Raw genomic sequence first — 14,486 nt, 5'->3', positions numbered from 1 at the left:
TATGAAGAAGCATACACTTAATATGAAGTGTAACCTTAAGTCGATCCTATCCTGGGATCTGGTTATATACGAGAACGTCATTAAAATCGTAACTTTGTAGTGAGGGAATAATCCATTTTATAGACGACTAGCTGATGCCTGCGACTTCTTTCGCGTAAATTTAGGTTTTTATAAAGTCCATGGGAACTCTTTGATTTTCCAGGATGGTAAAGTAGGCTATATCACTCTCCAGGTCTTCAACTATAACTATGCAAAAATCACGTCGATTCGTTGCTCCTTTGCGACGTGACCAGACAGTCCAGACAGCTTTTAATGACGTAGACATCTGCTAAGAAAGGATTCTTGAAAATTCAACCCCTAGGACCTAGGTAGTAAAATAGGGGTTTGAAATTTGTGTAGTCCACGCGGATGAAGTCGCGAAAATAAGCTAGTTAAATATTTCTTATAGTACCTACTTATTAAAAAGTTAGCAAGAGACTTAGATTTACGTTTACTATTTTCTAAACCACATAAAATTATTTTTCAACACTATGAAAAATTCTAGTTTTCTCTTCCTTTAGCAACTCTTTGCACTCTTTCCTTATTTTACGACGTAGTAAACTGTAAATGACTACAAGAAAACCCGGAGGAAACTGTAGGCCGGCACGCGACCATCAAACCTCGGAATTCGTTGTCTCACGCATGGCAAATGTATTCAACCCCGAGATCCAACCCCTAGCGTTTTTGTTGAGCCCGCACTGTTTTGCTGTGGAAATCCTGATGACTAAGCGAACGGGGTATAATCCATCGAGATATTTTAATGGGTACGCTCCTTTACGATTTATTTGTTCTTGTTTTTGGATTTAGGTTTTTAAAAAATCCCCACGAAAACGAAACGTAATTCTCAGAATTACGTTTCGTTATCTTAGAAAATGAAAGAGTTTTCATGGGATTTCCGAAAACCATCCATCACGGACATCATCTTTTAATAACATAATTATTGTCACATCACATAATAGTACTTACAATGTGGCAACACATTGAGGACTAGTACTTCGTAATATGTTATCAGATTTTATTGCAGTATCTTGAAGTGGGTATGCAAATTTACTGAGATGGTGAGACCGGCCCATGTGGTTAGCGCATATTAACGATTCTATATTGGCACCGTAAAATTCTATGTTTGGTCCAAAAGAACAAATGGCGGTCTCCACATGAAGTCCGCTGTGGGGGGTGAGCGGGGCGTTCCCTTCCCCATTGCCATTTCAACCTGTCGCGTTACTACACGTACATCACCATCATCAGCCGGCTCACTACTGAGCAAGATCTCTTTTCAGAATGAGAAGGATTTGGCAATAATCCACCAAGCGGGCTAAGGGCTGATTGGTACACTTTACACACTTTTAAGAACATTATTGAGAACTCTCACTCTCTCTTATTATTTCCCTTCACCGTTAAAGCAAGAGATTCTTAATTGCTACAACACACGGGTTCCCCGGTTCAATACCTTATCTACGAAAATTTAGATATGCGTGCCCGGGATCGAACCCTGAACCCCTCAGCTAGGACGCCGACGTCTTAACCACTAGGCCATTGCCGCTAGATGACAAACAAAGCCTCCACTTGGTTATTATCAATCGAGTCGCAGAAAGCCGCTGGATACTTGCTGAATTTTGTTATGTGGGATATGTGTCCAGCACTGGACGTCTACCGGTTCATAACGACGACGTTGAGTTTAAATTATCTCTTCCAATCGCCCATGCCTTGCGCCTACCTACGGGTAATCCTAAATAGCTCTAATCAGGCAAAAGCTGGCCGAACGCCAACCGATCGGACGTCAACCTCCGAAACACACACACACTCACATAACGAGCGTTGTCACCGATGGACGATGAAAAATTACCCAAACTGTCGTTCAAGAATATTGCATGTTTTCTAAAAAAAACCGGTCAAGTTCGAGTCGGATTCGCACACGAAGGGTGCCGTACCATCGTACAAGAACTAACACTTTTTACTTTTTTTAACCGACTTCCAAAAAGGAGGAGGTTCTCAATTCGTCGGAATCTTTTTTTTTTTAATTTTCATGGCGGCCATTGTGAAATTTTGGAACCTGCATGCCTGAGAGTTCCAGACCCTTATTCTAAGAGGAGTTCCGGTGCTCAGTATTGAGCCGGTAATGGATTGATGGTACCCGGCTGAGTTTGTTGTGGGCTCTTCTCAGACTTGGGCGTGTTTGGAATCTTTAGTTTTTTTACTTAATTTATTATCACCACTGTATCATCTTACAAATCTAACAATTCTGACCATCAAAAGGTGTACAATGTACCTACTTTGAATAAAAGATTTTGAGTTTGATGATGATGATGAAATGAGACCTCTTCTTATTAACTTAATAACTGCGTTGTTACAGCCAGACTAACAAATAGTTTTCAGATACCGAATCGACAGTTACATTTAACTGCGACCACTTGACTGCGAGTGAACCACTTCATTAGCATTCATTAGTCACATTCAATATTAGCTTAGCCGAGATGATTCAGGCGCTGTGATTAATAGCCAACAGACGAATATCATGTTGAAACCGCAGAGTTATCATATCGCTAGAGTAGCCATCTTCCCACTAGACTGGTGTACAAGTGCCCACTGTCGTATTTTGTTGTTCAACTTCCCAGTAGATCGTTTTCGAACCCTTATTACAGTCTTAACTTGTTTTGAACGCCTTGCATGAAATAAATAATGATAATAATCAATGGCAGATTGTCGTGCTATTATATTATGCCTTATAAAAAATAAAAAAAATTTTTTTTTATAAAAATAAAAAAGTAAAATATTATAAATGCGAAAGTGTCAGTCTATTTTACTGTTTCACAGATCTTCTATTAACTGATTTCGACGAAAATTGGTACTTTTTATCCCGGAAAATCAAAGAGTTCCCACAGGATTTTTATAAACCTAAATCCATGCGGATGGAAATCGGGGGCATCATAAAGTAATCAATTTACCTCCTAAATCTGTGCATTGAAATACTTTACATTTTATTATCATTTCTTACGTCTCATAAAATGGTTGGGAGCGCTTCTTTGATGCCTGACATTCACTACTCCATGGTCTAACTCCAATTCAATGGTAAAACGACCAAGACTTCGATGAGGGAATGTAAAGTAAGTTCGTCGAACCAAAGGTGGAATTACTTTAAGTTAAATTATTTATTTCAGTCGAACATGTGCCGGTAAAATGTAAATATAGCACAACGATTAGCGGAACATGGCCTCATAAAAACACAGCTATTTATTGAATAATATCCTCTATTCTGAAGGGAATAAAGTGCTTAATCGTTTTCTCGTTAAATGGTTCGTTTGCATTAAACTATGGGGTATGGGTTGTTTAAGACGTGCCACAAACCTACCACAGAGACGAAAATGTCTCCACTCTCCAGACATAAAGTTGTTTGAAAACTTACTTACATAATATAACCATGCAAAAAATCACGTCCATCCATTGTTCCGTTGCAACTTGATTGAATGACAAATAAACACACTCTCGCATTTATAAAATGAGTGGTATTCAAGGACCTTGAAAAATACAAATTAGTTCCTCGGAATACAAACTTCTGTCGGACGACACTTTTGTGGCTGTGGTGTGGCTGTGGTCCGTCTGAATAGACACTTAGCGGAAAGCATGCGGTAGATCTTGCGTATAAGGAGCATGTACAAGATCGACAGGTCCGTAGGCTTCTTAATTGCATTTTGATTGCTAATTAAGCAAAAATATTGGATACTGACGACATGTGCAAGCGCAGAAGGAATAATAAAGTTATGACATTCGATCCGGGTGGCATACCTGCTTTTTGCAATATTATTTAAGACATAAGACTATGGCTATATTATGTACAGTTATACTTATAAATATACTCTGACCCGCAACTTCGTTCGCGTGAATGCTCTTTTTAATTACGAATCAGCATTTTTAGCGGTGAAATTTTAGCCTTAGATATTCGGAAGTTCTATTAGAATTTCTGTTATGCGTCTGTAACTTACATAAAAAAGTCCGGGTCAGACTCTCGCACCGAGGGTTCTGAACTCGGGTATTTTTTCCGACATTTTACACGATATGTAAAAAACACAAATTCAAAAAAAAAAACCTAAAACTTAGCCGAGTTTCCGTTTTTAGACAAGTGGGTGAGAAATAGGTAAATGTTTACAATGTTTACGCGCGACATAATTACGACGCGATGAATGACACCTCTGTTTTATTGCTCTTTGTTTCCGCGCCTTTAGGTTGAGTGGCCACAAATTATAAAACGTAGCACTTTCATGTGCGCTTTCAAAACCGGTCAAGTGCGCGTCGGACTGGCACACGAAGGGTTCCGTACCGTACCATTGTACAAGAAATAACACTTTAATTTTCATAGTGCCCCAACCCAAGGACTACCCAACGACTATCAGTTTTTCGAACTACGTACCTTGCCCATTGCCATTTCAGATTCGCAGCTCTAGGAGTCCAAGTCATGAATAATCCAAAATAAATGTGAAAGTGTGTCTGTCTGTCTGTCTGCTACGTCGGCCCAACCACTGAGCTGATTTTAATGAAATTTAGTACAGAGTTGGGATACATCCCGGGGAAGGACATAGGGTCCTTTTATCCCGGATAATTGAAGAGTTCCCACGGGATTTAAAAAACCCGAAATCCACGCGGGCGAAGCCGCGGGCATCCTCTAGTTTTCAATAGTTCACTATTCGGGAACTGAATAAGGAAACCACGGAAGGAGTAACAGCTAGTTGTTCGTAAATAAGGACATTTGTTCAGTCACGCCCGACGCCGGTTATAGGCACGTTATAGGCACTAGACGCGGTTTATTCCAGTTCAGTGGAAACGGCAATAGGCTGAGCACTATACTATACGATATGTACCTACCTACTGTATACTCGCGGGATCTTATTGCGAGAACGTGTCGCATGCCCGGCGTGCTGTGCTTGTTTTACTTGCTCTGATCTAGGGCTGCACACCGTACTATGATAAATATCGTCAGTGAAGTTCAACAGTGCAGTCATTTTTGGCGAGTTCTACATTTATTTTGCTGTTCGATGAAGAAAGTTCAGCCGCTTTCATTCGACCAATCAGAATCATACTGACGTCTTTTATTTCATCAATAACTTCATTTAATTAATGATTTAATCCTCATTCAAAATGTTATATGTATATCAAGGGTTGCTAACGAATATTTTATACTTACAGTTTTATTACTCTCCTGTAAAGTAGACTTTTTTGGACGAATAAACGTTCTTTTTTTCTATGATTTGACGTGCACTGTATTTTTTATAGCTTATTCTGAAAAATACTATATTCAGACAAAAATGTTAGCAACCCTACTTGGTAACTTCAATGGACCGAGTTTGCATACCTATTCCTATAAATGGAAATCGCTCTGGCACTTATGTAGTTCAAAATTAGAAATAAACTTTAACCAGGCGGAATAAGTTATGGACTCTAAACGACTGTATGTTGTTGGTAGCGATATCGAAATTTTCAATGACCTTTTTTATTGAAAACCGCCACTTTGTCCACGTTTTTAAAAATCCCGTGGAAATAAGTAAAATCCCTGATAAAAGGCTCCTTTCTGGGGCTTTAATTAGGTGGGATTGCAATCAAGGGCTAACTTGTATCTGAATTTAAAAAAAAACTATAACCATGCAAAAATCTTGTCGATCTGTTGCTCCAACGCGCCGTGATTGAAGAACAAAACAATAAACCAACAAACACACTTTTGCATTTATAATATGGGTAGCGATGTTACAACAATGAAACTTGAAGCTAGCCTTATTACAATACAAATCATGCCCACGTAGAAAGGTGCTAAGAGGTGTTCTAGAGGTATTCAAAAGCACTTGTAAAAGTTTAATTGAATAAAAATAATTTGAATTCAAAGAGCGCAGAAATATCTATGACTTCGTCTGCCTTAAAGTTTTCGGAGTTATGTGCGTTTTAAGCAATTAAATATCACTTGCTTTAACGGTGAGGGAAAACATCGTAAGGAGATCTGCATGCCTCATGCTTGAGGGCTGTATCAATCCACGCTTGGCTATAATAATTATATAGCGTGGCAGAATATGACTTAAACCCTTCTCATTCTGAGAGGAAACCCTTGCTTAGTGGTAGGCCAGGCAATGAGTTGAAGGCCGGCGATAATATTATGATGTGACTCAGGACTCGAACTAAATAGTGCCCATGTATTTTAAGCATTTACTTATGTAATTGTTGTAATGTAGTTAATTTGTTGTGTGTATTGTTGCAGATGCGGTTAGCGTAGGTGGGCGCGTCAAGATGCGTGCGTGGGCACTGGCGTGGGCGCTGGTGGGCGCGCTGGCGGGCGCGCGCGCGGCGCCTCGCTGCGAGGAGATCACCATCCCCATGTGCCGCGGTATCGGCTACAACCTCACCGCCTTCCCCAACTCGCTGGACCACGACACGCAGGAGGAGGCGGGCCTGGAGGTGAGTCTATAGAGTCTGTTTATTGCTGGACTCAGGTGTCTCGTAAGAATTTCCACGCTGTGATGTCGCGCCGCTTGTATCAACCACTCTCTGTGACCCGTTTGATGTCGAGTCTGTTCACCTAGTGTGAAGGTTTCAGCTTCGTAACCCGCTGTAGCTTACGTCTAGTTCTACGGAAACTTCTAGCATAACTTCTCCACCGCTCCCTGAGTTACTCAGCTTCCTTATGACGCGATTAAGTTGAGATCTATAGAGCCTACTACCTTGCTGTGATAATTATATCAGAATCATACCATAACTCTGTTTCGTTTTAATTCTTAGTAAATTTGCTCAGCGTCTGAAGACCAGTCTTCGCACAGTGCATGTTGTCACTTGCCAGTGATGCGATGCGGTTTCAAGACATTGTTGTCAATTTGTTAAGGATTTGAAAACAAGTCCATTTGCCTCAAAGGCTTAATAGTTCAAGAATGTAAAGTTGAGACGTTCCGTTTCTCTTTGTGAGATTATAACGCTTTCCAAAATCAGACTTCTTACCAGAACTGTTGTAACGTATATTTTTCCTGGTTCCAGGTTCACCAGTACTGGCCCCTCGTGGAGATCAAGTGCTCGGCCGACCTGAAGTTCTTCCTGTGCTCCGTGTACACGCCCATCTGCATCGAGGACTACGCCAAGCCGCTGCCGGCGTGCCGCAGCGTGTGCGAGCGCGCGCGCGCTGGCTGCGCGCCGCTCATGCAGAAGTACGGCTTCCAGTGGCCCGAGCGCATGGCGTGCGAGCGCCTGCCGCGCCTCGGCGACCCCGACCACCTGTGCATGGAGGAGACGGAGCGCGCGCAGGAGCCCGAGCCGCGCCCGCCGCCGCGCCGCCCGCACAAGAACAACTGCAAGGATCCAAAAAACTGCGAGGCGCCGGCTGCCGGCGCGGCCGACGGCGCGGGCGCGGGCGCCGAGTGCGCGTGCGCGTGCCGCCCGCCGCTCGTGAGCCTGCGCCACGCGCACAACGCCAGCGCGCGCGCGGCGCCCGGCGTGCCGGCGGGCTGCGCGCTGCCGTGCCGCGGCGCCTTCTTCACGCGCGAGGAGAAGGAGTTCGCGGCCGTGTGGGTGGCGCTGTGGGCCGGCCTGTGCGCCGCCTCCACGCTCATGACGCTCACCACGTTCCTCATCGACTCGCAGCGCTTTAAGTACCCCGAGCGGCCCATCGTGTACCTCTCCGCCTGCTACTTCATGGTGGCGCTGGGCTACCTGGCGCGCCTGGCGCTGGGCCACGAGGCGGTGGCGTGCGACGGCGCGCTGCTGCACACGTCGGCGGCGGGGCCCAGCGCCTGCACGCTGGTCTTCGTGCTGGTGTACTTCTTCGGCATGGCGTCGTCCATCTGGTGGGTGGTGCTGTCGTTCGCGTGGTTCCTGGCCGCCGGCCTCAAGTGGGGCAACGAGGCCATCGCCGGCCACGCCACCTACTACCACCTGGCGGCGTGGCTGGTGCCCGCCGCTAAGACCGTGGCCGTACTGCTGGCGGGCGCCGTGGACGGCGACCCCGTGGCTGGCGTGTGCTACGTGGGCAACACGTCGCCCGCCAACCTGCGCAAGTTCGTGCTGGCGCCGCTCGTGGTGTACTTCGCGCTGGGCGCCACGTTCCTGCTGGCCGGCTTCGTGTCGCTGTTCCGCATCCGCTCCGTCATCAAGCGGCAAGGCGGCGCGGGCGCGGGCTGCAAGGCCGACAAGCTGGAGAAGCTCATGATCCGCATCGGCGTGTTCAGCGTGCTGTACGCCGTGCCGGCCGGCGTGGTGATCGGCTGTCTGGCGTACGAGGCGGGCGGGCGCGAGCGCTGGCTGCGGCGCGTGGCGTGCGGCGCGGCGTGCGGCCCGCGCCCCGTGTACTCGGCGCTCATGCTCAAGTACTTCATGGCGCTGGCCGTGGGCATCACGTCGGGCGTGTGGATCTGGTCGGGCAAAACGCTGGAGAGCTGGCGGCGCGTGTGGCGCGGCGGCCGCGCGCCCCCGCCCGCGCACCGCGCGCTCGTCAAGGGTGCCGTGTGACGCGCGGCGGGGCCGCCCGCGCCCGTCGCGCCGCCGCCTCTACCGCCGCCTGCGTCCCTCCCGCCGCCCGCGTCCCTGCCCGCCACCGCGCCCTCCGCGCGCTCCGCGCAGCCGCTCTCCGACTACGGGCCCGTCTAGACCCGACCGCACCATACGCACCACTCGGAGGACCCGTCCAGTGATCTATGGACTATGGGGTTTTTGAGAGCAGTCAATGAGGCGAAATTTTAAAACATTAAAGATGCACCAATCTGCTCTAAGGAGGACATCATCGATTTAAGAAAAATTAAGCCGCTTAAAACTCATTTTTTGGAGTATACACATCTGGTCAGACCCATCTAAAAGATAGATAAAAACTACATTCAAAGATTTTAAAAATCTCATACAAATCTGTTAAGAATTTACCCCACTTTATCTCTAAAAAAAAAAAATAATTGTAGTGCGGGAGTCGATTGAGTATGTTTTAAAAAATTGTAAGGTAAACCTTGACAAACCTTAACAATTAAATTCTGTCAAATATTCTCATTGACCGCTCAAAAAAAGCACCTATATCTTGTATACTTATTGAACTATGCAAGTGTTTAACTACAATAATACGTACTTACCTGTGTTGATACAATAAACTTACCCGACAAAACAGTGCAAACCATCTCAAACTATGATGCTGCTCAACTAACCGGTCCTCTAAGTGCGCTGCTTCTAAAATATGTGCCATTGAATAAACATGAACTTGAGGTGAAGTGTAAAAGTTTAACAATTATGATAAGACGATAAGCTCTCGACGTTTACTTGAGATGTATGAACTGTGAAACGTTGTGAGTGAGGGAACGTAGTGTCTAGTCCTAGCGTGTGTACACACACACACATATACGTAATAGTGTAAGAACGGCGGTGGCGTCCGAGCCCGCATCGCTTCTCGAAATTTCCAAAGTAGTGTCACTTGAGAGTGCTTTACGAAAAGCTGGTACCATGTCATAGACTATATTCTAATTTTTGTTTTCTATATTTTGAGTTTTGGAACCATTTAGTGTCTATTCCCATCATTCTTGCATGTTTAAGGTCATAGCTCATTAGAACCACCCGGCATCAGACCAGCACCACTTCGTTGTTCGGCGTCCACTCGTTGTCAACTAGTGGTTTCGGTTGTCCACCAGTTTACTTCGCGTTTTCATCGAATGAATGTCGCCTCTAGGTCGATTCCGGGAAACCTGTATCAATCATTATTACAATCGCAATTGTTATGCTTGGCTGATGGTATTCTTGTTGCATTAATGCATAGTAACCAATAATGAGTGAGCGTCAATCACAGATGATTGAGATCGTGGCATTGTAGCTGTCATTCTAACGCACTCGAGCCTGGATGGATCTGGATTTACGAATGGAGAGTGAGCATCGCGTGGTCCACAAATTTGAGACTAGATCTACGCGTGATCTAAGGTCCACTACGGAGTTAGGTATCCGTGCGTTGGCAGTGAGCAGCCAACGTAAGGCAAACATGCCAGCAGACTCGCCGTCCATGAGTTGACAGCTTGCGAGCGAGACCCGACGCGATTGACGAGAACATATATTGAAAGTATGTCCATAGAAGTCCATATAAAGAATACTAACCGTCCGCGATGCGAGGCAGTGCTAGTCGGATGCCAGATGCGTTTAATAAACTATGACCTTTATCTTGTAAAACATGCACTAAACTGGCACTAAATTATGCCTAGTTTTCTCATCAGTCGCCATGTTTAGCGACCTTATTGTAAGAAAGGAAGAAGGCATTAAGTGGTATTTACCTGATTATTCTACCAGTGCTCGGGAGATGATTATCTTGATAATGATTGACTAGATTAGAAAATGTGCACATTAGTAATTTAACTCATTTCAGTACAACTTGCTGCTTAAATTATCTTCAAAGAAGTATGATACAAATATCTTGATCTTTAAAAATATGTAGGCACTACGTTTTTGAAAATAATTTAAACTAGTACAGAGATGACTGATTAAGGCTGATTAACACTGCCAATCGCGAACACAATAAAAAGTAGTAATTTACTAATGAATGTTAAATTAAAATATTCCATGAAAATTTTCCAATTTAGTGTCTGTATAGTAAAAAATTATTATAAGTTTTTGTAAATTAAGTCACCTGTAAATAAATATAATGTACGATGTGATTATTAAAGCTATTTAATCACGGGAATATAGTAAATTGAGAAAAATAACCTGAAATGCGTGAAGTTACGCGTTGATTTTGTAAATAGCGCCATCTATTGAATGATAATGTAAGTGCGATTGCGTACAGTCACCGACAGATGGCTTTAAAACATTCTAGTAGCGCCACCTGTGGACGAATAGCTGACTAATACTGCCATCTATTATCTAGTAGTAGTACTAATTTTCATGTGATGGTTTTGAGATTATGGAACCTCATATGAAGTGCAATAATTTTGTATATCTTTCTATGTAAATGTAATTATTAACGAGAAGTGGGATGTTCATGTATACACGGACACCGCAGCCGATAAATCATCATATTGTAATTTATTTTATATCCTAACTGTAGATAAATAAAGTGACTTTTTTTATGTACCAAACTTGTTTTTGTTTGTAGTTTATTTCCTACCTCTTTAGTTAACAACCAACAAAATATAAAATGTTTGCAACGAATTAGGTAATTGCAAGTCTGACAATTTTGTACCTCGCAAAACCCTTTCAGCCTCATTCAGAATTAATGAGACCCGAGCGATAGGATGATGATGATGATGATGACACTAAAAAGGTCTGATAAAAATGCACTTTACGATGGAAACGTGCTAACTTAAAAGGACATTTCAAGCATGAATCACAGTCCAAATTATTATGATAAATATTGAGCTTGTAGCAAGCCTAAAGAGATATGAGGCTATTATCTAGAAACTGATTAGAATATGGATTAAAAGCTACAGTATGACAATCGCAACCACCTCTGATTGGTGAAGTAACACTTCGCAGTTCCGGTTTTACCTATGGTGAAGACTAGTGTGCCGGTGCAGTGCACATGGTCAGGGGGCGCCGATCGCCGCGCCGCTCGGGATGCCTCTAAAGCCTTGTCTAATTACTTGTAATTTAGCGTCAACAGTGTGGACGGCACACGAACTGAAAGCGAATTGTTTACGCGAATCTATTGTTAAAGTCCAAACGAGCACTGCGAGCGCGCGCTCTAGTACCTAGGTAGGCTTTAGTAGGGTATTGATTGCACTCGGGCGCTACAATATGGGCTAGAGCCGACTCTGTTTTTTGCAAAGAATCTCTCTCTCTCTCTCTTTATAGTCGTATCCCTCATTACTGAGGATCGTGGCCCCTTGCCATTAATCCGATAATGGTAGGAGTCCTCTTGGAATAATAATGCGATGGGTTCCCAGATCCTTCCGGATGCAACCCGACTAAGAGAACGAAATTTCAACTCTTAGATTAATTTACAGTTATTATCTGACTAGCTGATGCCCGCAACTTCGTTCGCGTGGATGTAGGTTTTTTAAAATTCCCGTGGGAACTCTGATTTTCCGGGATAAAAAGTAGCCTATGTGCTAATCCAGGGTATAATCTATCTCCATTCTAAATTTCAGCCCAATCCGTCCAGTAGTTTTTGCGTGATGGAGTAACAAACATACACACACACACACACACATACTAACTTTCTCCTTTATAATATTAGTGTGATTAGTGTGAAGAGTGTGATGTTAGTGATAATATCCGAGACCGACGTGCTCTCCGAGGCTCTTCGTAAGGAATTCCTACTATAATTTCAGCCAATTTGCGCTTGGAGCAAAGTGAGAACGATTTTTATTGTAGATAAAGGGGCAGTTCAGTACCTACTTCTTGAGATTAGTGCTATCAAAAAGACACGACGAACTGGACTAACAGAGATTGTAGTAAAACATTTAACACTCAGTCTGTAAATTTTATTTAAAAGACGTTCTTACAATAATAATTAATTGTTAATATTATTAATATTACAAAATACAATATTATTGCTAGTTTGAACATTGTCCATCCGGCACCATCGAAACAACTTGTAAAACAAACTATGGACGTGTGTTGTGACTTGTAGAAAACAACATATGTACTAAAGTGTAAAAATACAAAAACACTATTGTCAATATTGAGGATCTGTTGTTGGCTGATAATAATAGTATATTTATATAAATTATTCTACTTATTAAGCGTTTTAAATAAGAAGAAAATCGGTCACGCAATAGTATCGTCAAACTATAATATAACATCAGTCAGTTACAAAATATAATAATATCGTTACCGTAGCATTTATACATCCATGATCGTTACTTTTTTTGGCTTTTATTTTTTTTTAACTCAGAAAAATACCTAAATTTTAATGTGTAGGTACAAAGCAAAAATACCAAGTACAAAGCATTGCTGCAGTTGATCTTTTTATTTGAAACGCAAGTTTGTTATTAAATGTATTATTGCGGCCATTCTGTTGTCTAGTGTCTACAACAGAATGACCGCAATAATACATAAGTAGGTACAAAATCTCTGAACTAAACTAAACTAAATTGACAGTTCTAAAAGTATTGCTATTCCTTTCATAATGCTCAAACAAATGAATTGTATTGTATCACATTACAAATTACGTATATCGTTTATGGACAGAAAGTTTACATTATCATATTTCTAGCTCTGTTAAATACTAAATTTATGTACTTAGTTACTACTTACCTATTTAAAATAATATTTTTTACTTTTAAAATAACTGAAGTTGCAAATAAAGTCAAATACCTGGCGCGTATTAATAAATTCTTAAGGGGCCGATTTTTGAAAAATAGGTCGGTAAATAATATTTTATGTTTTGTATTGTATTATTATGTAACGAAGAACTAATTCATTATTAAATAAACCAACATATGTAGTATTTAGTAAGTAATAATTTATAAGTACACATTTCTAGTGTTAACATTATTATTATATCTACGGCATATATTTTCTCTAGCATTACTATAATACTGGAAACTACATTACAAGTTCTAAAAAATAATGTAAAATAATAAAAATGTACGATCACTAACCGTTTTATATCATTATAATATTTTAACAACCTATATCACAATGGCTACAAAATATTTATACTTCAGTTGCTACCACTACCTATATAGCTAGAACTACATTGTAAAGGTAAGTACCTATTATGATATACAAGGAACCATAAGCTGAATTTGCTAAAATCGCTTGAAACTGTTTCAGCTGATTATAGCTTAGTGTATAATTCCTTCTATAAATTATGAACTTCCGCAAAGAATACCTACACAATACCTTTTACGATTTCTGCAAACGTATATATGTGTAAAAGCGTTTACAATTTACATAGACAAATTACTATTTGTCTTACAAAGGAAAACTGTAAGTAAAGTACAGTAAAATATTCTTTATTGTACACCAAATTTACATAGAAATGTATAACAAAATTAGAATATGTCTAGGAAGCATAAGATTGTTAGTGATGCGGTTTTTCCCATCCTATTACATAAGAAACATTTCAGAGCAAATTGCTTTCAAATACTTCCCACCACAATCACCATGTAAAAACCACATCAAAACCGCTCCATTATTTCTGAGGAAAATGGTACCTAATAAACAAAAGTATTACATACCGTATAATAAGTTCCAACTTCCAAAGCGGCTGATCAAATTTGTATTTGCAAAATTGATAAGAAACTAAAATAACATAAGAATTACCATCTATTAATAATACTAATTCATTTTAAAATTAATTGAGCTAAATTTTGCAATCATTCTTATTCGATTTGGCAATCTAGAAAACATACAATGTGACCAAATACACAAGTTCGAACCGAAAACAGTTCTCTGTAAAATACCTATTCAGATTCAAAATACAAAGTTGTATAGCTGAAATAGTGAATAATAAAAATAAAATTGATATTTAAAAAATATATTTTTCAGATTCATCTTGTGTTCTAAAGGTAAAAATCACATGAGTAAAA

General features: G+C 41.6%; 1 protein-coding gene across 1 annotated transcript in view; it reads left to right on the top strand.

Annotated features, from left to right (window-relative positions):
- LOC123868444 (frizzled-2) overlaps window positions 1-11,079 on the top strand; it is a 39,262-nt gene extending 28,183 nt beyond the window's left edge. Inside the window, exons 2-3 of the mRNA XM_045910978.1 lie at window positions 6,272-6,468; window positions 7,039-11,079. Of these exons, the coding sequence (XP_045766934.1) occupies window positions 6,301-6,468; window positions 7,039-8,502 (1,632 nt within the window). The 5' untranslated portion in view covers window positions 6,272-6,300 and the 3' untranslated portion in view covers window positions 8,503-11,079. The remainder of the gene's footprint in view (window positions 1-6,271; window positions 6,469-7,038) is intronic.
- Window positions 11,080-14,486: the final 3,407 nt, after the last annotated feature.

This window comes from Maniola jurtina, chromosome 9 (assembly GCF_905333055.1).
Source record: "Maniola jurtina chromosome 9, ilManJurt1.1, whole genome shotgun sequence".
Taxonomy (NCBI): Eukaryota; Metazoa; Arthropoda; class Insecta; order Lepidoptera; family Nymphalidae; genus Maniola; species Maniola jurtina.
This window is presented reverse-complemented; position numbering and strand designations above follow the sequence as displayed.